We start from the raw sequence: 22,358 nt of genomic DNA, 5'->3' as shown, positions 1-22,358 counted from the left end.
AAGTCAACAAATTTCCCCGCCGTAACTACAACAGACCGTTTTGACCTTTCCATAACGGTTAACAGCGCTTTTTGATTTTTGACATCATATTTGTACCATTCAACCATATATACTGATTTCTATAAAAATCCGAACACCTCGCAGGAGTTGAGCCATTTTGTTCATATTATCGGATCCGATATGGGGACAGTCATGCAAGAAATGATTAAAATTTCAACAAAAACCATTAACGTTATGTTACCCTTTTTATCTTTTGAAACCAACGTTTCGTCTAGCAGAATTTTGCTTTGCTAGTTGATTTGCGTGAGTTGTATAGAAAATTTTAGGGCTATCGCGTAGAAAACAAAGTGAAAAATGCCAAGACGTCGTGAGTCGGTTCATTTTCATCAACTGAGTGAGTTTGAAAAAGGCCGTATAGGCCGCAGTCTTTCAACGGTGTTACAATGTTGGAGGAGGTCATCTACGAATTGCTGCCCTACGAGACAGACGTTCTGCCACTCGCGCAACTGCAAACGATTGGATGGGTGCGTTGAAGTTCTCCCCTGGCCTGCTCGTTCATCAGATTTGTCACCAATCGAAGATGTGTGGGATATCGTGGGCACACGTCTAGCTGCTAACTTGAGTACGTTTAAAAACGTGTCCGCATATTTCTGTACACTAAGTTGGATTGTTATTTTCATATTATTGTTAATAAAGTTTAGACCAAAGTCAGTTTTTACCTAGAACGTGTAGTTTCTCAGATACAATTACATATATCTATGTGTCTTCACTCTGTACTTTAATGTAGGTAGGTATAAGTTATGTAAAAAATTCCGCTGACTTTTAATTTTGTAGGTCACGTTGGGACGAATTAGTCAAAGTTAAGAGTGAAACGCCATGGCATTGTTCCAAATGCGGAAAATACTACCCTTCTAAAAGAAGTCTTCGAAGCCATAGAAGCTGGCACACTCGTAACAAGAACTCACACGATAAACGCACCGCTACCCTGGAAGATTCTAGTAGCGAGTCACAAAACTCCAGCGAAAGCGACAGCGTCTACTCACCTGATACTTTCGACGAATTCAGTGACGACGATTCCAAAAAACCCAAAGTCAAAAAAGTAGCGAAACGTGTTTTGTGTGAAATTTGCGGCAAGGAATTTTCGTCAAAAGATAATTTGCGTTTACACATGAGAATTCATACCAACAGTAGGCCTTTTGTTTGCTTTATGTGTGGAAAAAGTTTTCGTCGTCAGGTTGTTCTTCGAGATCACGAGAGGATTCATACGGGCGAAAAACCGTACCAGTGTGATGTATGTGGCAAATGCTTTACACAAAGAACACCTTTAGTGGTACATAAGAGAGGGCATAGTGGTGAGAAACCGTTTGAGTGTCATTTGTGCAACAAGAAGTTTGTTTCTAAAGGGCAGGTAAGGATTCATATGAAAAGTACTCATGGTGAGCCATGGAAATGACGTTCTGTTTATTTGAATTTGTATTTGAGTTTTTTTGATAATAAAGAGATGCTTATTTTGTTATTACTTGAGAGATAGATGATTTCAGTATTATGAAGTTATATGTATAGTATATACGGTTGTGTTTTTGTGATTTGGATTGATGTAAAACGTATTTTAGGAAACTGTAGTTTTTTTATTTCAATGTTTTGTTAGAGGTTTCAGATGTTCTCTCTCAGTGTTGTGTTAATATTTCAGGTGATTTTCTAAATTTCTGCTTTGGTAGGCCAAATGGCTTACGTCAGCCGTTTTAATTTCACGGTATTAACTAATATATTATTGTATATAGAAATTGATCTACAATAGTCCAGTTTACTTCCCGAGCGTAAGCTAAGAAAGAATTGTGCTTCGAATCCATGGGATGCTCGCTTATTTTATATTTTCTTAGTATAGTTTTGTAAGCTGAAAACGGCGTAGTAAACTGTTTTTTTTTTTCAACTCCCCCCCCCCATAAAGTCAAAGTATGGACACGTTTAATTACAAATTTAATACAATATTTATCTATTATTATTAGTATTACACTGCACCTATTCAAACTGATAAACGCGTCCTTGCAAAAATGTTGATGACATCATCACCAAATTTTGAAAAGGATTCATTTGGAACATACACGCAACACTCTTCTTTACATTTACATATCTTTATTTTAAATTATAGGAGTTGTCATAAAACAAATCGCAAAATCAAATTTTGTAATCTTTCCAAAAAGTTCGATATGTCTTGTTGTAGGTACTTTAGAGGACAGTGAAGTTCAATAACCTTCGATCAACTTTTTATTTAATTTTTGAATTGTTAAGGTAGCAGTTTCGTATAATATTGAAAAAGGTTTAAGGATTTAGTTACCGTCTGAAGACTAATACTCATTAGTTTGAGGTAAGTTGTGGTACAGTAATGATGTAATATCACCAAAAACTGAATACAAAATATATATAAGTTGGTATCATTAGAACGTTTAAAAATATCTCGACTACATTTCTATGCATCTTGTATAGTTTTGAAAATTTCATTCTACCTTATAAAATTTTATTGGCAATAACGAGTCGGATAGTAGTACAATAGCAAGAGATATTTACAACTTAAAGTTGTCGCATGCCGGTAATCCACAGATGTTAGAAAGCAGAATAATCCGGCTGCGGACGGGGACCATCGTTATTCACGAACGAAAATGACCATTATTTTATGAGTATCTACAACTACCTGGTAAATGTTCTCCGACAAATTCGGGTGAACTGGTGTGAACCATAAATATTTCTTACCGTTGTATGTACTACTGCTCGTCTCGTTATTGTCAATAAAATTTTGTAGGGTAGAAAGAAATTTCCAAAACTATACTTTCCACACGACTGAATGCCTACAGATGACCGCAAACTAGGAATAGGTTAGACTATTTTAATGTATTAGCTCATTTCAAAGTGTATATACCTAAGTATTTTACACTTTATCATTCACAAGTATATCCATTAAATTAGCTGCAGGAGCGAATTAAAACCCGTTCGCACCCCCCACACTATTCTGTAATAGCCAATCACAGCGCTAAGCGTCGCCATAACTTTTTTCTCATTAGAAAGCGGCCATTGTAACTATTGGAGTTTATTGAAATTAGCTTTCTAATGACATACAGTGGCGGCCTCAGTAACACCTCTTGAAAGGATTTTTTCAATAAATTTAGTTGGGTGCCTTTATCAATATGTAAAGGGATAATATATTACGGAGACTGACTCCAGGTAGCTAAGATTATTTTAAAGCTGTTATTTTTCGTAGACCAATAAAAATGTATAACATAATTAAATAATAAAAATTCTTCTCTGGAAAATATCTCCTAGTGGATTTGGCTTATACCGCGAAAGAATGAGTAACTTGAAAGCAATGGCGGCTCGTGACCTTTTGAAATGGGGGGACACAATTTGATTGATGAGTTAAATATGAACATATAAACAGGTTGTTATTACCAATTAGTAGACGAAATTGTGTGACGGAAATAAATACAAAAATATATTCAATAAAAGTAAAAAAGGATTTCTCCACATACCTTTTTGCATTCGGTTAAAATTTTACGTTCATGGCATCTAAAACTTCATTTTGAACAGTTTTAGGCGTTTCTTTAAAGAGCGTTGCTTCTTTCAAATGATTGATAAAGCAGAGTCCAACTCAGCTGTAAAATCAATCAGACCTCGAAATATACCTGGATTTTGTGATTCCCTACTTTCGTCATGTCCAAGTAAAGCAAGTACAAACACTCTACAAAATTGTATGCACATTATCAATCGGCGTAATATATGGGGATTTTTGTCGACCCTTGCGTTATGTGCCCGAATATTATTAATATAGGCGGTGTGTAGTTGTTTCCGAATCTCTGTATTACCGAGAAGATTATACAAGAATATTTACTTATCATATGTGGTTGCGCAGAATGAAAATTAAAATCCGCAATAGTAACTTAATCCTGCACAGCACGGTTAGAATGGGTCCGCAGTCCAGTTGTGAGGACGTGTGTTTTCCATGGCAGCGGTGTAAACAAAACATCTAAATCAGCCATGATTCTCGGTGTCTCTGTCCGGCTTTTATCAGCATTTCATTAGAAATAACATATCATATATCCAAGACACGTCTTTAGATGTATGTGGATGTAAGTTTTGATACATTTTATACAAGTGGAGAGAGAAAAAAATAGTTTTGGTAATTATGACACAAATTTCCGGATAATTTTTTAAATACTGAAAATTACTATTTTACAATATCCTTGTGCCCCCCGGCACCAGCCGCCCCTGCTTGAAAAGCTAGACAGCGCAATGAAAAGCTGTAGACGGAGTCCAGTTTTAACTTCCTTTGGTCTCATCTGTACCTACAGCACATTTCAGTGGTTGTCGTCTATCAAGTTAGGCAACCAGTGAAATGTATGTACTGATGAGACCAAAAGAGGTCGAGACCTCAATTAAAAGGTAATCGCGAATTAACTTTAATTTCGCTTTCGATAAACCGGGTCTAAGAAGCTTAATTTTTGTAAATATTTTTCTTTTGGTATTTTTTATAGTATAGTACTTATAGGTAAATTATAAACATAAAGTTGGATGTTGTTTTACATTAGTTCAGTGAACAAAACACACATTTTATTTTTGTCTATTAATATTTAACTACAAATTGACTTTTTTATTATTTTTGGAAGAATCTCTACTTCCTTGTTTTCTCGACGAATAGGTCACCCGTTTCTGTCTGTCTGCCTGTCTGTCTGTCTGATTCGGTTTTTATTAGACAATCGTCTCAGAAACAATTGGATCGTTTGTTATTTGTAAGTATGTTAGAATTTCGTGTAGATGGCAAACCTCCAACCAAAACTTGCCTAATAATAATCCCAAGGAACAATGAGGTAACCTCCCTTCAAAATGTTTCGCAATAAATATTATTTAAATTGTATAAAATAACATAATCTTATTCTCTGCTGTCAAAGTTGATATGGTTGATAGTGACATTTAATTTTAATAAAAATTTCTTATTGATTATTATTCAAATGTCATAACTTTTCTTTTTTAACGTTTACTTTATTTGTTGTGCCTGGTGGCAGTAATTTTGTGTAAAAACTCTCACCTTGTTTTTAGAAAGCTACATAATTATGTCAACAAATTTTTCCGTAGAAATAGCGTCTCTTGTGTCTTAAAACTTTAATTTCATTTTGTTGGGCTTTGTTGTTGGCAGTTGTCTACATTTGTCTTACCCAAGTTTTTCGTGTAAAATTTCACAACCATAAATGTAGGGGGACATACGAAGAGAAGTATACATCACTTTTTATTCGTTTTTATTTTTAACCGATTTTATTTTTACAGATCGGAAGAAACATGTATCAAATCATCACTTTACAAGAACAAGGAAACGACAAACTCTATAAAGTGCGACGAAGAGTTTCTCGACTGTGCACAATGTACTAATCACTGTCAAGACGTACATTCCAGAGACAAACCTCTATGTCCAGTTTGTGGCAAACAGAGAAACCGCCTCGTACCTCACTTGGAAATCCACGAAATAAAAAACCGATACTTTTGCCACGTTTGCAGAACTCCTCTACAAAATCAATACCAAGTAAAAAGCCACAAGTTTCTCCATTCCGTTGAAGGCCAAAGTGTCCAGATTGCGACTTAATTTACAACTTCAAGTCAGTCGCGGCGTTTTACTCACATCGCAATCTTCACTCAGCAGAAGAATATTTTTGTGAGGACTGTGGAAAGTCATTCCAAGGAAAAGACCGTTTCAGAGCGCACAAATATAAACACAAAGTTTCACAGATTTGTTGCAAAAAGTGCCCAAAAGTGTTCAAAAGCGCACAAGGTCTTCTATTACACGATAAGTCTGTCCATTTGGGCAAAAAATACATCTGTAGTATCTGCAACAAAGAAGTAACTTCGCAACAGTCGTTAAAAAATCATTTGAGGAGGCATACCGGCGAAAAACGGTTTATTTGTAGTGAGTGCGGAAAAAGATTTACTGTGAGTCAGGGCTTGAAAAACCACATGAGGCTTCACAGAGATGAGAAACCATTCCCGTGCAAACACTGTGAGAAGGTTTTTAGAAATTCGACGAATTTGACGCTCCACACTAAGAGAATGCACGAGAAGAATAGAACGTTTATTTGTGATGTGTGCGGAAAAGGGTTTGTATGGGCCTCACACCTAAGTAAACACAAGGAACAAACTCATCTATTTCTATAATGTGGAAAGCAGTATAGATTGTAACAAATAAAAGGCATTTTTGTTTTGTACCAAAATAAATTTCTTCACCATTATTATACAGGCTTTTACTAAATTGTGTATTGATACTTGATATGTTTGCCCTAATTTGTTTAATTATCGGTAGGTATTTACAAGTTTTTCCAAAATTTGGGACACCTTAGTTGTTTCGGGCTATATGATCTGAGTGTCTCTATTTTTCAGGTTATGGGAACATGATTATTTTCGAGTTGAGAACAACGAACACGATTATGCTCAATGTTGCAACAACAGTGAGGTGGAAGATAGTGACATGGTAAAAAATCAAAATGCAAACTCACTCAAAAAACCTAAACCAAATCAAACCAAAAGAAGCAAGACTTGTATGGAGTGCAATCAAACCTTTGAAAAATACTTCGATTTGGTTCGCCATCGCAAACAAACGCACCCTCCCAAAAAAGTAGAATGTCAAATTTGCCACAAACAGTTTGTGAAGAAGAGTGCCCTTCGAGTCCACACGGAACTGCACGATGATTCACTTGTATTTCCTTGCACACTCTGCGACAAACTATTAAAGAGTTCGTACCAGTTAAAACTACACAAATTCCTTCACTCAGTAAAGGGTAAAAAGTGCCCAGATTGTGATTTAATCTACAACTTCAAAAACGTATCGCAGTACTACCAACATCGCTCCCTCCACACCACAGGAGCTTGTTTCTGTAGAATCTGTAAGAAACAATTTAACAACCTAGAGAGTCTTAAAAGACACAGAAAATTACTACACGAGAAACTTCGCCCATGTAACTTCTGCGACAAAGTTTTCAAAACCTACGAAGGCCTTAGTCAACATAGAGACGTAGTTCACCTAAACATCCGACACGTTTGCCAGGTTTGTGGTAAAATCTTGAGCACGAAACCTGCGTTGAAGATACACATGAAAGTGCACCTTGGTGAAAAGCCGTATTTGTGTGTCCAGTGTGGCATGACGTTTGCCTTGCTCAAAACTTTGAAGACCCATATGGTGGTGCATTCTGAGGATATGCCATACGAGTGTGATCAGTGCGGCAAAGCTTTTAAACTTTCTGGTGCCTTGATGCTTCATAGGGAAAGGATGCACTCAAACAACAAACCGTTTACGTGCGAAATCTGCAAGAAGAGTTTTTGTCGAAGGAGTCTTCTGGCTAGACATAATAAACAAGTGCACAAGGAGTTGTTTTGAAGTACCTGTCCTGTACTTAATTATAGTTTTTTTTGTTGAAGAAGAGTTTATAAATAAATGATGTTACTGGTTATTTATTGATTTTGTAATAAAATTTGCGTGTGAAAATTGCTGTCTTTCGTAAGTACTTAGTATAGTTTTTTAGAGACTTTTGGTGTTAAAATTTGGAAAATTTACTGAAGGCGCTTGGTTAAAGTCTAATAAGGTGACTTCTGGATGTCTCTATTTTGGTGAGTTAATGCATTTTCGCAATATTGTGATCAATAAAGGAACAAAAAGGTTTTATTTTATACTTTTTACAATTTTCAGAAGTTGATAGGTATACATATGAGCAAAGAAGAAAATTCGGTGACATTTAATGTTCCCTTTTCATCATCATATATTGACAGTTGGTTAGTTTTGTGACACTAGCGTCTACTTTTGGGCTTTCTGTAATTATTATTAACAATAATTAAAATAAGAAACTAGTTTCATTAAAATTTTTACTTTCCAAGTGTAAGCTAAGGAAACATTGTAATAGCGTCCAGGGTTACTTTCATGTTTTCTTGACAGTCCATATGACTCCTGAACTAAGAACAAATAGGTCTTCCGTTTCCGCCTGTCTATCGTTTGTGGTGACAAATGATCTCCGAAACGGCCGGACTGATTTGTAAATTTTTATACATTTATATGGAGTATCGTGCAGACCATAAATCTCCATCCCAAATTTGTCTAATCCTCACCATTAGTAATTTGATGACGATACCCCAAATTTTCCACTGTAAATGTTATTTAAATTTTGTAAAATAACAGGCTCCTGTATTTGGAGTTTATGAATCCGTCGTGATTTTTTATCCTAGCCATCCAGATTTCCGTAAGAAAAATAATTTTTTATGCTAATATAAGAGCAACGGAATGGATCAACAGTATATATAGCTCAATTGTTAGAGTTCGATTTCGTAATGGGTTCAGTCCACCTCATGGGTCACTTTATTATCTGCCTCCAGCGTGTAAGCAAGTTTTGTATTTAACGAATGTCTAGTTTTATGTTTTCCCGACATTTCAAGACCTCTAGAATATAAAAAAAAAATAGGTCTCCCATTTGCGTCTGTCTGTCTGCCGTCTGCGTCATTTTTTATTAAACAGATAATCTCCGAAACTACCGGACCCATTGTTGTCGAATTTTATGTGTGTTAAGAATATACGATGGTAAGACGCTAACCAAAATTTGTCTCGTCATTCCAACCAACCCAATAATGACATCGAGTTAATATTTGACAGTAAAAGCCATTTAAATTTTATAAAATAATGTACTCCTGTATGTATGGTTTATGAATCCGCCTTCATTTTGTTCGTTATTATGATTTTGTTTTCTTTAAGTACTATTCTTTAGTCGCATAATAGCTGTGTAAGAAGGGTTCACCCCCTTGTCTAGAAAATGTTTCATTTTCTTTTAACACAAATGCTGCCACTGCTTTTTATCGGAACGTGCTAATGGTAGAATTCTTTTGAAGTATAAACATAAAAATATTCGGTATGGAAGTTGCAGATTGCTTAGGTAAGAGCTAAATTACAACGACAAATTTATGTATGGTTTATTATTTAAAAAGATTAGTTTGTTTCTGTTCAATGCCTTAGAAAACTATAAAATTGTATAAAGTGCTACAATTGTTTTTGTTCTGAGCTAGGAGGTACCTGGAAAAAAAATGGTCAGCTTTTTTGTCACACCATTTTTGAACTTTAAAGTCCTTCAACTGAGGTGAATAATTCCATAAATCGTCTTCCAAAATGAAACAGAAATCGACCGTTTTACAGATTGTGATGCAGTACCTGAAAACATGTTTCGTCTTAGTAAGACACTTAACGTGGTATGGCGCTTACCTACCAGAGGGCGCTGTTAAAATTGAAAGACTATAGCTACTAGATTACACAATCTGTGTAATCTAGTGGCTACTAGATTACACAATCTGTGTAATCTAGTGGCTATATTAAAGACTTATGGTGATATCGGGTCGAGAATATTTGATAGTTAAATTTCTTGATTAGTTAATCAAGCCTAGTGAGGTCGTTTAACCATTATTTTTTGGTTAAGGACCTGACCAACTATGAAGCGTTGTTTTGAACCGCAGTTTCGTAGGATTCTTCATCACACCATTAATTAAATGTAACCAGTTTGTTACAGATTCTTTTGATAGTCTGAACCTTCAATAAAATTCGTCTCAATAAATTTGTGATATCTGCTTATCTGTATTCCGGGGACTTCCCGAATTCGAACGACATTTTTATGACTTTTCATACGATTGACTTGAAAAAAAAAAATTTACACGAGCAAAATGTAAATAAAATAAGAATGAGGTTAAAAACAAAATCTACAGAATACACCAATAATAGCAACAACTTATAATTATATAATTGTGTTTAAACTTTGACTGAGTAACTGTGACTAAAACCTCACCTAAATTTACTTTGTGGTTTTTTCCAGATTGGATCATAGTTACTATGCAGTCGAATCTAGCCCGTTTTTTACTTGCAGCGAATGTAGGGCGAACTTCGAAAACTACTCATCGTTAAAAAAGCACTGCAAAAAAACACACCCCAGCCAAAAATCATTCCAAAAATCAGAATGCCCAATTTGTGGCAAATCCGTAAAGAAGCTCGACCTTCACATGGAACTGCACGAAAACAGTGACAAGTATTTCTGCACCATCTGCCAAAAAAATTTAAAAAGCACATACGAATCAAAAAGACACGAATTTCTTCACTCAATCCAAGGAAAAAAATGTCCTCGTTGTGATTTAATTTACAATTTTACTACTGTGGCAGCGTATTATGCCCATCAACAAAAGCATGATAACAGTTTTTCACAAGTGGTATGCGAAGTATGTGGCAAGATGTTTGCAGGAATGCAAAAACTTAAGTTGCATAGTAGGGTTCATAAATACGCAGATCGGACTTACGCTTGTCCCATCTGTGACAAGATTTTTAGATCTTCAAGTGGATTTCTCCATCACAAGAACGTTGAACATCTTGGTAAAAAAACTGTGTGCGAGATTTGCGGCAAGGAGTTGTCTAGTCTTCAGAGTTTGAAAGTCCATATGGCTTTTCATTCAGGGGACAGGCCACATACGTGCGGTGTTTGTGGTAAAGCATTTAGGTATGTTAAAGATTTGAAACATCATCTCAGAATACACAACAACGACAAACCGTTTGAATGTAAATACTGTGATAAGAAATTTAGGAGCACGTCACATCTTGTTCTTCATACCAAACGCATTCATGAAGAGAGAGATATTCATTGCGAGATTTGCGAAAAATCGTTTGTTTGGCCGGCTCATTTGCGAAGACATTTGCGACAAGTACACAAAATGAAGTCTGAATAAATGATTTTAATGTTTTGCTACAGTTTTAATTGTAGGAATTGTATATATTTTTTAAATAATAAAAGACTTTTGCGAGTGTAAAGCGTTTAATTATTTATCACCTGGTAAGTTTTTGATTTTAGGGAAATTTTGCCGTTGAAGGTAAGCTTGTTAAACACTAAGCTGAGATTTTGTATTCACACTTTGCTTTTGCAGGTAGGGATTTATCTATTTTTTTTTTTTTGACTCTTCACAGTACTACCGACGATTCTCTAATAAATTTCGTTTACCCTGTGTTCAAACCATTATGGAGAGGCTGTTAAACTTGTTGATAATGAAGAGTTTAACAATTCTGCAATGAAATCGTTCTAGGTGTGACTTACGGAGTAACAACTAATCATACTCAGATATTAGGAGTTCGATCAGTTTAAGAGTTTTATATTTAAAAAATAGTTTCTCGATGTATGCACATTTTCAGAGATCATAGCGAAATTATTTTGGTGCCCACTGTGACTTACTTACGTATTCTGAAAGAAAGGTGGTTGTAGAAAAAAATTTGATAACTGTTTTTAATTCAGTTGACAAATACGAGCATGATTAAAATCCGAAATGTTTAGTCGACGCTTGCTTCGGGAAATATACTGATCGGCAAAAAAACGGCCATTTTGAAACATTGCCCACAACCATCACTTCAAAAAAATTATTAATTTAACTAGGGATTGTTATTTCATTAAATAACTATTCAATGTTGACACAGAATGCACAAATTAGCAAGAAAAATAGACAAATAAAGACAAAATTTAATTTAATTTAAGACAGTAATAGAAAAAGTGACCGCTTATTTGCCGGTCAGTGTATTATTAAGAGATAAATTTTACAATTTCTGATTCAGTTGTATTGAAATTTTAAGTTTCCATTAAAGTTGTCGTGAAGATGCTTAAATGCTGACAAAACTGTTCATTCTATTCATTCCGTCGAAAAAATTGATGACGTCATGCCAATTTTTTTTCAAATAAAATCCCTTGAAATATAATAGTAGTCGTTGGACAAGTTTTTTAAGACATAAGTGTTCTAAAGTATCTTATGCTATTTTTCGATTTCGCATCTTTTTTACCATTTTAAAATAAAAATTGTATTTTTCAAAATTTTCGAGAATTTTGTCTTGATTAGTGCGACAAATGTTATATTATAATATTAGAAGTACAAATTTTCACAATAATATCTTATTATTAACAATATGCACTATAAGAAAATGTAATTTTACCGTACATAAGTGTATGTACCTAACAATTACCCATATTAAAGATTTGACCTTAATTTTTAGGCAAAATAAAATTTCATCCCAAATTATCACTTCTTTGATATGGTTAATTTTTACATTTATGTATGGTAAAATTACATTTTTTATAGTGTGTGAAGCTGACGATGTTCTTATGCTCCCCAAAATACAGAAAATTTCCCAAAGTAACACCCGATATATTTGGGCTCAGCAGTGTCTGAATTTAAACTTGTCTGGATACTCCAAAGCTCCACAGGTGCAGTTAGATGAATCGCCTGGCCGTTAAACGATTAGCGGTGAAAGTGTTTTTCAGAAAAATATGAAATTCACCTTATTTGGGATTAATCTGATTGTCCAAGACATAAATTAATGTGTATAATAATTGTAGATCTCATGGTAAAATTTAATTCTAATTAAAAATATCATTTCGTTATTTTGATGTTTATTTTATTTGCTAGTTGACAATGACATACACATTACAAATTTTGAAAACATAAAGTACAACAGCTTAGTTATGTACATGAAGTAGATCAAAATTTTTTACGTGAGCGTAAATTTTCGTGTTTTGTCGACGTTTCATGACCCCTAGGGTATGAAAAAATAGGTCTCCTGTTTCCGTCAGTCTCTTGGCGATTCTATTAGTCATACAATCTCCGACACTACTGGTTTCATTTACTTGTGTTTTAGGGGTTACAGAGTAATATCTCAAATTTATGCATTATTTAAGTTCAACAAAGTTTTTCAAAACATTATTAAACATATATGTATTTATAGAAACGTATATCCTGGGATCTTACGCTTTACGTTTTTTTACGTTACGTTTTGGTATTTTTTAACGTCATCGCAAAAAGTTATATTTATTGAAAACTGTGGTTTTGATAGCTACATTTCTTGGGATTCAATTTTTATTTTTACTTCCCGAGCGTAATCTGTAATATTATGATTAGGTCTATCCGGATAATAAGTACGTTTGTGTTTTTGCGATGTTTCATGACCCCCTACCACATGAAGAAGTAAGTCCTCATTTCCATCTGCCCGTCTGTTGTCTGCAGTGGCGTAACTACCGGTGTTCCACGTGTTCGGCGGAACACGGGCCCGCTGCTTCAAGGGCCCCGGTCCGGTCACACGAACATTTTTTTATTAGATTTTTTTTATATTATTGCCCAAATTACATCCTGAAATAAAAAATTCGAAAATGTGCGGGAATCCCAGGATCGATGGTCGATTCCTATTTACGAATTTTTTGTTGCAAAGGGCGGCATCTCAATATCATACACTCAATAAACTCGGGTTTTAGCGATGGGCACCGGCGGTCGAAAATGCAGCAGCATCTGTTTGTGATAAACCTGTCGCAGTGTCGCAATCCCATTGTAGCAAATCTAACACCCCATGTAGTAAATTACCAATCTTTATCCGACAAAAGTATGACTAATTTATGATGCAAGACAACAAAATACTTAAATTTTGTCCTCAGTTCTACAGTGAAACTTCATGCTGTAATAAAACGTGAAAAAAAAAAAATCAGTTTCAGTTGTGTTTTATGAAAATTTTCGTATTTTCAAAACTATTTTAATTTTGTACTTGTGGTGCTTTTTTGGAATAATAAAATATATCTGACGTATGTTACAACTAATTTTTTAAGTAGAAAAAAAACTGGACTGGGAAATTATTACAGAATGACCTACCTGTACTAGTGTCACTGAAATTATCACAGCATGTTTCACTTTTCTTACAATACCTCTTTCGGTGGTTTCAGCGGAAAGATCTTTTTCGAAATTAAAAATGACTAAAAATTTTTTAAGAAACAATGAGCCAATGCAGATTACCTTCATTGAATCTCTCAAATGGAAATCAAATTGCTAGAAGCTTAGATGTGTCAAATTTTGTATCAACTTGTGCCCATTGAAAAGCAAGAACTTACTTATATTATAAAGTTGAAGAGTTTGTTTGGTTGAACGCGCCAATCTCAGAAACCACTGGTTTGAATTCAAAAAATCTTTTTGTGTTGGAAAGTCCATTTATCGAGGAAGGTTATAGGCTATACAACATCACCCTATGATTAATAGGAGCGAAGCAGCAATGAAAAAATATCGGAAAAACGGGAAAATTATTCGTCCTTTGACAGCTTCCGTTGCTTACGCTGCTTATTAAACGGTTAAAGTTACATAAAAATCATGTATGATGGAATTGTTCCCTTCTAAAAGTTCTAAAAAAAAGTCCGCGACAGCATACGTCAATCTTTTAAGGTCGATTCAGTATAATCTTTTTTATGGTAATGAATTTTTTTCTAAAATAATCGAATATAAAATTCTGGTGTCACAGTGTTTGTAACCAATCTCCTCCGAAACGCCTTGACCGATTTTTATGAAATTTTTTGTGTATATTCGGTAGGTCTAGTAAACTATTTTTTAAACCCCTAAGTGATAAGGGTGACCCACCAAACTTTTTTTATTTTTTAGACAACATTTTTTATTTTTATTTTTTTTAAATTTGGCATCAAAAAATACATATAACCCTAAATTTTGACCCTTTTACCACCAACCCCCATTTTTTAATAACGATATGAGTATCTTTGCTTTCATCCACAGATGCGCAATAGGGTTGCAAGATGGCCATTGAATATAAATAATCATTGTCGTACGATAAATTTTTATGTATTTATTTTAATTTAATTTTTTATTTAACTATGTACCAAAATATTCACTAGAAATGCCAAAACATCGTTTGCCGGGTCGGCTAGTTTCTAATATTGTATATATTTTAATTATATGTCTTCAGGTAATTATTGTATTTTATTTTTTTAATTCAATGTTTCAGGTAGAATGATTTTAATAAAACGTTAGCGCTAATTGCAATCTACTCATTCTTTACTCATTATACTCGTATTTTTAAATATTTTTATTTCGCTGTTCATTAGGGGCCCCACAGTGTTGTAGAACACAGGCCCGCAGTTTGATTGTTACGCCACTGGTTGTCTGTCAACTGTGACGAAATTTATTAGACAGATAATCTCCGAAATTACTAGGCTGATTATTGTAAAACTTTGGGTATTTTACAAATATCATGTAGACACTAATAATTATTTGAATGACGCTACTTCAAAATTTTACTTGGTAAATGCTATTCAACTTTTATACAATAACATATTCCTATATTGTTGTTTATGAATTCGCTTTGATTTTTTTTACCCTAGATACCTAGATTTTCAAAAAAATCCAAATTGTACAACAACCTTTTATACTAATATGAGAGGAACGCCAGTTCATCATGTTAATAACGGGAATATCGCTTGTTTGATCCCCTCATGGAGTACTTTTTTCGTACATTGTGACTGATGTTTTTTCTATATTTTTTTAATAAAATTTCACCAAATCAAATTCCATAATTTTTCAAAGAAGCTGGATTTGTTGGACTGCGCTTCGAAGATGGGGGAAGTTTTGTCTAAATAATTTTAGACGAATTTTTACAGTTGCGAGGGTTTGTCGCTTACAGGGGCGGATGCTCGGGCGCCAGCTCCCTCTGTGGGTACTCTAGCTCAAGGAACAGAAATAAGTAATACTTCGGTTAAAAATATACGTTCTTTATTCTCTACCAGGTTATAACGGCTAAGATAAAACTTATTGGATAAAATAGCTAACAAAAAAAAAGCCAATAGAATTCGGTTATGGTTGTCCTAGGGCCTCTTTGGCGGCGGCTTCTCCCTAGATGGGGCTGATTCGGTTCCTGGGGAGGCGGAAAAAAGAGAAACTTGCAACACTCGCGTCGCTCCTCTTCTCACAAACCTTTGTCATTAATGTCGAAAACTGAGTAGCCGGTTTCCGGGATCGCACCGGCGCAGCGGTCACAGATTAATCCCTGCCCTATGTTAACTGATACGTATGTATCGGTGTTTCACACATAGTTTATTTAATTTCCCGAAATTTTCTGTTGCGATAATCTTCTATATGTTTATAGGTTAGAATTAATATATAGCCGATTAAAATTCTAACAAAATAAATTATTTTCATTTTTAATTTTTTGGGAAGTCTCGCTTAGTTTATGTTTAATAAACACAAGGAGTACCATCTCTCATTGTATTTTGATAAATAACCATCAAAATTGATGTAATGTAATAGTGTAGAAATTAATTATGAAATGTTGTTTTTAGTACGATCCCTATGGGTTAAATATTAGACAATTTAAATATTAGCTTTGCTTAGCCAATTTTGACTATAGGGCAGTGAATCAGAGTAGTAAATGTAATTGTCTGACAAAATTGATGTGCTGCACATTTAATTAAACGACCTACCGATTTTTTAGAAAACAAGACATTAGTCAGAAAAAAAGGACTTGTTTAAATCAAAGTTTTAATGTAACTAAATTTTGCTTTCATATTGTTGTGTCTAGCGTAGTTTTCAAAAAACAATTTTGTAGGGGATTGTTTCTTGTTTGATGTTTTTCCAGTTAATGTGGTAAGGTAAGTTTCAATTTTAGCATTTCAAAATTTATATGAATCGCAGTGTATATATTTATAGGCAACTCTGCTGGAGATATTTTAAAAAAAAACTAGCATTTAAAATTTCTCAAACCATGTAGACGATTTTAGTGCTTTTTTGTGTTTCTTTGTCGTATTAATAATAATCTATTCTAATTTTAACATCTTCCTGACGATCTGAATAAACATCTTACATTGTGTTGTTATTTTTTTAACCACACCAAAGATCTAAGCCCTTCAATGTTTCTTCAGATTTAAGCCTTAATATTTATAGACGTTTTGTAAACTTACTAACACGTATAATTCCAGATTGGGGGAACTCCCGATCAAAACGGAAAATGCTCAAAAAAGCCCGAAAGCACCCAGACGATTGTCTTGCAAAATTTGCAAAGAAGAATTTCCCAACGTTTTATTCCTACGTCGCCACAAAATAGATATTCACCATCTGGGAAAATTCGCCTGCCCCGTTTGCAAAAAACATTTCAAACATCGTTCCACTCTGAAAAAACATAGAGACGTGCAACACGGAGGCGGCAAACTATTCTACTGCGATGGTTGTGAGAAATACCTCAAGACGCACGACCAGCTCAAACAGCACCAACGCGACCACGCCAATCCCGAAGGCATAACATGCCCAGAATGCGGCCGAAAATTCCTTTTTAGATCATCTTTTCGGAAACATATGTCTCTGCACAGAAACGGACCACATAAGTGCGAGTTGTGCTCTTCCAGTTTCCGAGATCGCTCAAAATTGAAATTTCACATGAAGAAACACGAAGACAATTACGTAGCTCCGACTTTTGCTTGTGAATTCTGCGAAAAAGTCTATCTGGTGGAGCAAAATCTTCAACTACATGTTAAGAAAGTGCATAAAGGGGAGACCGAATCGCACGTGTGTGAGACTTGTGGGAAGTCTATGGCGTCAAAACAGAGCTTGATTCATCATCAGTATATCCATTTGGGGAGAAAACCTTTTGCGTGCCATTTGTGTGACAAAAGTTTTGCTAAGCCAGGACGGTTGACTGATCACATCAGAACTCATAATAACGAAACACCCTTCAAGTGTGAATTTTGCGAGAAAAGTTTTAGTATGAAAAAAACTTTGAAGTCGCACATGATGGCGCTTCATGAGGGTAAAAAGCATCTGTGTGCGATCTGTGGAAAGGCGCTGTCATCAGCTGAGAGCTTAAAAGTGCACACTAGGATGCACACTGGGGAAAAACCGTTCTCGTGTATGTACTGCGAAAAGAGTTTTGCTAAGAAAGAACATATGACGGTCCATTTGAGGGTCCATACGAAGGAGAAACCACACGTTTGTAAAATCTGTGGGAAAAGCTACACTCAAGGCACTTCTTTGTCGTTACACGTGAGGGCGGTCCATGAAGGTGATACACCACACGAGTGTCAAATTTGCTCTAAAAGTTTCGTCACTAGAAGCTTACTCAATTTGCATTATAAGTCGCACAAAGGGATTTAGGTATGCTAAGCAATCTGTTATTGTACTAAATGTGTAAGAGATTTTTGTAAATAAATGTTTTTTATAGTTTACTTACCTTCATTAACATGTACACTTTTTCTTTTGTATGTTTTTTGTAAATTTTTATTTGTAATTTTACTAATTATTTTCTTTTCAGATCTAGCGATGACTCTGTAAAATTGGAAGACGACGACGAATGGGAACTTCCAAAAAGCACAAAAGTCATAAAAAACGCAAGACGTTCACGTCTTTGTAAAATTTGTAATATAAAATTCCCAACGTCTCGAACCTTACGCAAACATCACAAAGAAACTCATAGCCCGAAACCCCTCAGTTGTCCCATTTGTAAGAAAACTTTCAAGTACAAGTGGACGCTGCACAAGCATGCCGAAATTCACACTCAAAAGAAACAGTTTTATTGTGACAACTGCGAAGAAAACTTGGAAACTCTTGAGCAACTCGAGGAGCATAAACAGGTTCATAAAATTCGTCCTGGATTGGTGTGTCCCGATTGCAAAAAAGCCTTCGCATCGCGCTCTTCACTCCGAAAGCATCGCCTAATTCACAAAGGAGTGCGTTTTCCGTGTGATAAGTGTACAAAGAGCTTCAGCGATCCCAGTACTTTGAAACTGCATTTGAAGAAACACGACGAAAATTTTGTACAACCGACGTTTGCTTGCGAGATGTGTGACAAGGTGTATGCGGTTGAGTATAATTTGAAGAACCACATAGCGAAGTGCCACGACGGCAAAGGCAGGTGGCATATTTGTGAGACTTGTGGTAGGAATATGTCGTCGAGGAAGAGTCTAAGGGATCATCAAATGATCCATACAGACGAAAGACCTTTCCAGTGTATGCTTTGCGACAAGAGCTTTAGAAGGAAGGAGCAGCTTACTGACCACCACAGAACACACACCAAAGAAAAACCTTACATTTGTGGATTTTGCAATAAAGCGTTTACTATGAGGAAGAACTTGAAGGAACATGTAAGTGTGCATCACGAAGGCAAAAAACATTTGTGTGATGCTTGTGGAAAGGAAATGGCGTCGGCTACTAGTTTGATGAACCACAAAAAAACGCACACGGGAGAAAAACCATTTTGTTGCAGTTTTTGTGGGAAAAGGTTTACGAAAAAGTACCATTTGCAGTGTCATATTAACGTACATACCAGAGAGAAGCCGTATGCGTGTAAGCTTTGTGATAAGAGATATACCCAAGGGACTTCTCTGCAGTTGCATATACGGGCTGTACACAGTAGGGAAAGACCGTATGTGTGTGATATTTGTGGTCGTGGTTATATCACGAAAACGTTGTTAACGATGCATCGAAAATCACATTGGCTCAGACCTGACAATTAAGGACTTAGTTCTAGTTGTACCTAAAAGTGTAGGTCTTATTTGTTATAAATGTTTTTTCACGGAATATATGGTTATTTTTTATGTGTCTTTTATTAAAGTTTCACGTGTTTGCTACTTTTTTTTAATTCAGGTGGAACATTACAAAAGTTTGAATAGGAGGACAAAGTTTGTGAAACAGTCTACATGTATATTTAGGTACGTATTTAAGGTTTTCTAGCTGTTTGTGTAAAATGTAGTCAAGTGTTGCCTAATTATAAGATGGTATCACACATGCTCTGGAACTACGCAAACAAATTTTTTTCTTGTAAGTGGTTATATGTTGGGGCTTCTGGCGCATGCTTTTTATATCCCTTTGTCCATCTTGCTTATGTTATTTTCCTTATTAATGATTTATTTTTTTTAGGTTTTTTTAAAGAACCAATCAAAGCTGAAAAAAATTAGTCGCAAACTCAAAAATATTCTTCCGTATTGCGGAAAAGTATACGAATAATACTCACTTGTAGCATTTAACGTCACTGGAGACAACACATTGAAGGCAAAGCATGTTAAATATTTAAGGGTACGAAGGTTTTTGCTTAGTCTTACAGAGTTAAAAATATTGGGTTCCATTAAAAGAAATGTCGTTATTTCCGTTACCACAAATTATTATTTTGAAATGTTAAATTTTAGTGTTTATTCTTTACGTTTGCGTTCAGGTCAGTGCTGTCCGAGAAGATCGAGCCACCTTCATTCACATAACACAACAAAACTTTAACAATCTAGTGTTCGACGTGTTTCGATTGCGAAAGCCAGGTGTTATTCTTTATACAGGGAGAAAACGAATAGCGTAGGGAACAATATAAATAGGGTGCATGACATTTGTGTCGACCCTTGTATATGGTGTTTGATCGGTAGCAAAAGTATATCGAATTAGCCAGAAAATGTGGAAGTTAGTGTGTGGAAACGGTTTTAAAAGTTATTTGTTCATGTTGTATACATTTTTGGTAAGTGCATTGAACTGCATTAAAAAAGTTAGGATAATTTATAACATGTCGACATTATATTGCTTATATTTTACTGTTGGAGTGTAGCCTTTTCTTCACGTTTCTTAGGTTCTACAAAATGAAAAAGTAGGTCCGCCGTTTTTGTCTGTTTTTTGTCTGTAGTCTGTTTGCGATTTAATTAAGGGTGAGCTAAAGCATGATTTCAGCATAGGGAAATACATATCAACTTCTGCCCAAGTTTTTGCCAAAAGTATACGTCCGATTGTAATAAACTTCACACCGTTGAAATGAGCGTAAAAACTCTACCCAGACTGCTTTTCCGTTTTTTAAATTTTGTTGTCAAAAAAACACTACAACGCGGTAAAATTGTGTGAGTATGAGATTATCTTGTTTTCGCTATTTATGGATCAATTTTAAATTTTCAAAAAGGTACATTAGTAGAAATTGTATTAAAAAATCCATTGCACATTACAGAAATAAAATATCTTAATAAATAATTGAGTAAGTGGTCAACCAAACTTTAGCCATTTTTCTGGTCTACTGAAATCCATAGCAGGTAGCCGATAGAGCCCGTCCTTTTAACCCCCTCATAATCCGACAATAAAATTTTATGGGAGTGTCCACCCTTTAATCTGCAAGTCACAATGCCAAGTAAGAGGCAATTACAGACATACTTTTAAATTTACATTATCTTGTCGCCCCCTTCTAAGTATTTAGGAACATTTGTTAAAGATTAAAATATCTGCGTCCGCAGGTAATTATCGGGGAACCAAAATTTACATTTACATGTAGCCAATAAGATATTTTGAAATCTCCCACCAATGCAAATTTTTGTTTCTAGCTGATTTCGAACGAGTCTAGTGCATTTGTGCGATATCATCAGTTTCGTAAAGATAGTGCTATAAGATTATAGAAACAGTGACGATTTTATAGTCGTCTATATGTATAGTTGTACAATAGTGATAGTGGTGTAATACTAGTTACAAAAACAGTGACTACAATAAGTTTTATACAGTGGTGATAAGTAATTAACAATCTTTGATAGCATCATCATGGGTCGTTACAGTAATAAAGGAGATGGTAAGAAATAATCTCGGAAAATACTGGACTGATATTTGGGAAAATGTGAATAAGAATGCTGCGTACGCTAACTAAAATTTGTTGTTTATCCCCACGAAATTTGTGATGACGTCATGACTAAATCCTATCGAAAATGTGCTTCTTACGTGTGATTTATTAATCTAGCTTTATTTTGAATATTGCACTTGTAGGTTTTTGGAACAAAAATTTTCGATTTAGTTTCTTCATACGCTCCACCTATTTTGATTTTTTTTTAATTTGAAATGTGAAAAATTGTAAAAGTGAATCAAAAGGGGTTTATTTCGTTTTTCTGAAATTTTGGGAACACAATCCTGTTATTATTAGTAAAAAAATAACTGGCAAAACCAAATTTTACAATTTACATAAGAAACTTTATTTATTTATTTATTTGATTGTGCTTAATAGGCGAAGGAAGTTCTCCTTAATAACTTTAGATCAATATTTAGTGAACAGTAGTTGGTCTTGAAGGATTGTAATAGGGTCCCTCGAGCGACTGGCCACTTTCTGGACGTTTCGTGACCCACAGAGCACGAAAAAATAGGTCGCCCTAAAGTACTTTATTATAGAAGCAGACGCATCCGCCATATTAAATGCAAGAATTTTAGTATTCATTCCTGTAATTTTTTATGAGCAATTCAATTGGTACTTTGTTATTGGTTAAACCAAAATCTCTAAATGTCACTTTACGGTTTTGAAATTTTGATACTTAAGGTTTTCGGTTAATTACTAAAGGAATTCACTAACTGGTACGATCCATGTAGAGTCCCCTCAAACATATAAGGCGTTTATGAATTCACACCAATTTGACTCCCATTATAATTCAATAGGCCGTCACAACCGGATGTCTTAAACCCGCTCACCGATACCTACCTGCAAAGACCTTTTCTGGTAAAAGCACAGGGCAGGACTGAGTTTTGCATTTACCGACAACTGCGCCTTTCGA

At 35.0% G+C, this 22,358-nt stretch overlaps 5 protein-coding genes across 5 annotated transcripts; all 5 read left to right on the top strand.

The window, feature by feature from the left end:
• Window positions 1-354: 354 nt before the first annotated feature.
• LOC135128224 (zinc finger protein 22-like) lies at window positions 355-4,833 on the top strand. The gene is made up of 3 exons (XM_064055121.1): window positions 355-707; window positions 835-1,408; window positions 4,804-4,833. The coding sequence occupies exons 1-3, from the start codon at window positions 355-357 to the stop codon at window positions 4,831-4,833; spliced, it is 957 nt and encodes a 318-aa protein (XP_063911191.1).
• Window positions 4,834-4,851: 18 nt separating this feature from the next.
• Window positions 4,852-7,478, top strand: LOC135128223 (gastrula zinc finger protein XlCGF26.1-like). The gene is made up of 4 exons (XM_064055120.1): window positions 4,852-4,856; window positions 5,311-5,563; window positions 5,638-6,179; window positions 6,412-7,478. Exons 1-4 carry the CDS (start codon window positions 4,852-4,854, stop codon window positions 7,403-7,405), a joined length of 1,794 nt encoding a protein of 597 aa, XP_063911190.1. The 3' UTR covers window positions 7,406-7,478.
• Window positions 7,479-7,962: 484 nt separating this feature from the next.
• LOC135128222 (zinc finger protein 271-like) lies at window positions 7,963-12,308 on the top strand. The gene is made up of 4 exons (XM_064055119.1): window positions 7,963-8,054; window positions 9,867-10,740; window positions 10,887-10,905; window positions 12,154-12,308. The coding sequence occupies exons 1-4, from the start codon at window positions 7,963-7,965 to the stop codon at window positions 12,306-12,308; spliced, it is 1,140 nt and encodes a 379-aa protein (XP_063911189.1).
• Window positions 12,309-13,005: 697 nt separating this feature from the next.
• Window positions 13,006-17,866, top strand: LOC135128221 (zinc finger protein OZF-like). Its single transcript, XM_064055118.1, has 6 exons — window positions 13,006-13,142; window positions 15,492-15,585; window positions 15,700-15,783; window positions 15,834-15,898; window positions 16,806-17,728; window positions 17,784-17,866. Exons 1-6 carry the CDS (start codon window positions 13,006-13,008, stop codon window positions 17,864-17,866), a joined length of 1,386 nt encoding a protein of 461 aa, XP_063911188.1.
• Window positions 17,785-19,412, top strand: LOC135127984 (gastrula zinc finger protein XlCGF26.1-like). The gene is made up of 2 exons (XM_064054740.1): window positions 17,785-17,973; window positions 18,131-19,412. Exons 1-2 carry the CDS (start codon window positions 17,876-17,878, stop codon window positions 19,329-19,331), a joined length of 1,299 nt encoding a protein of 432 aa, XP_063910810.1. The 5' UTR covers window positions 17,785-17,875; the 3' UTR covers window positions 19,332-19,412.
• The last annotated feature ends 2,946 nt before the right edge of the window (window positions 19,413-22,358 follow it).

This window comes from Zophobas morio, unplaced genomic scaffold, assembly GCF_036711695.1.
Source record: "Zophobas morio isolate AGI-343-1 ecotype UQ-CSIRO unplaced genomic scaffold, CSIRO_AGI_Zmor_V1 ptg000012l, whole genome shotgun sequence".
Taxonomy (NCBI): Eukaryota; Metazoa; Arthropoda; class Insecta; order Coleoptera; family Tenebrionidae; genus Zophobas; species Zophobas morio.
This window is presented reverse-complemented; position numbering and strand designations above follow the sequence as displayed.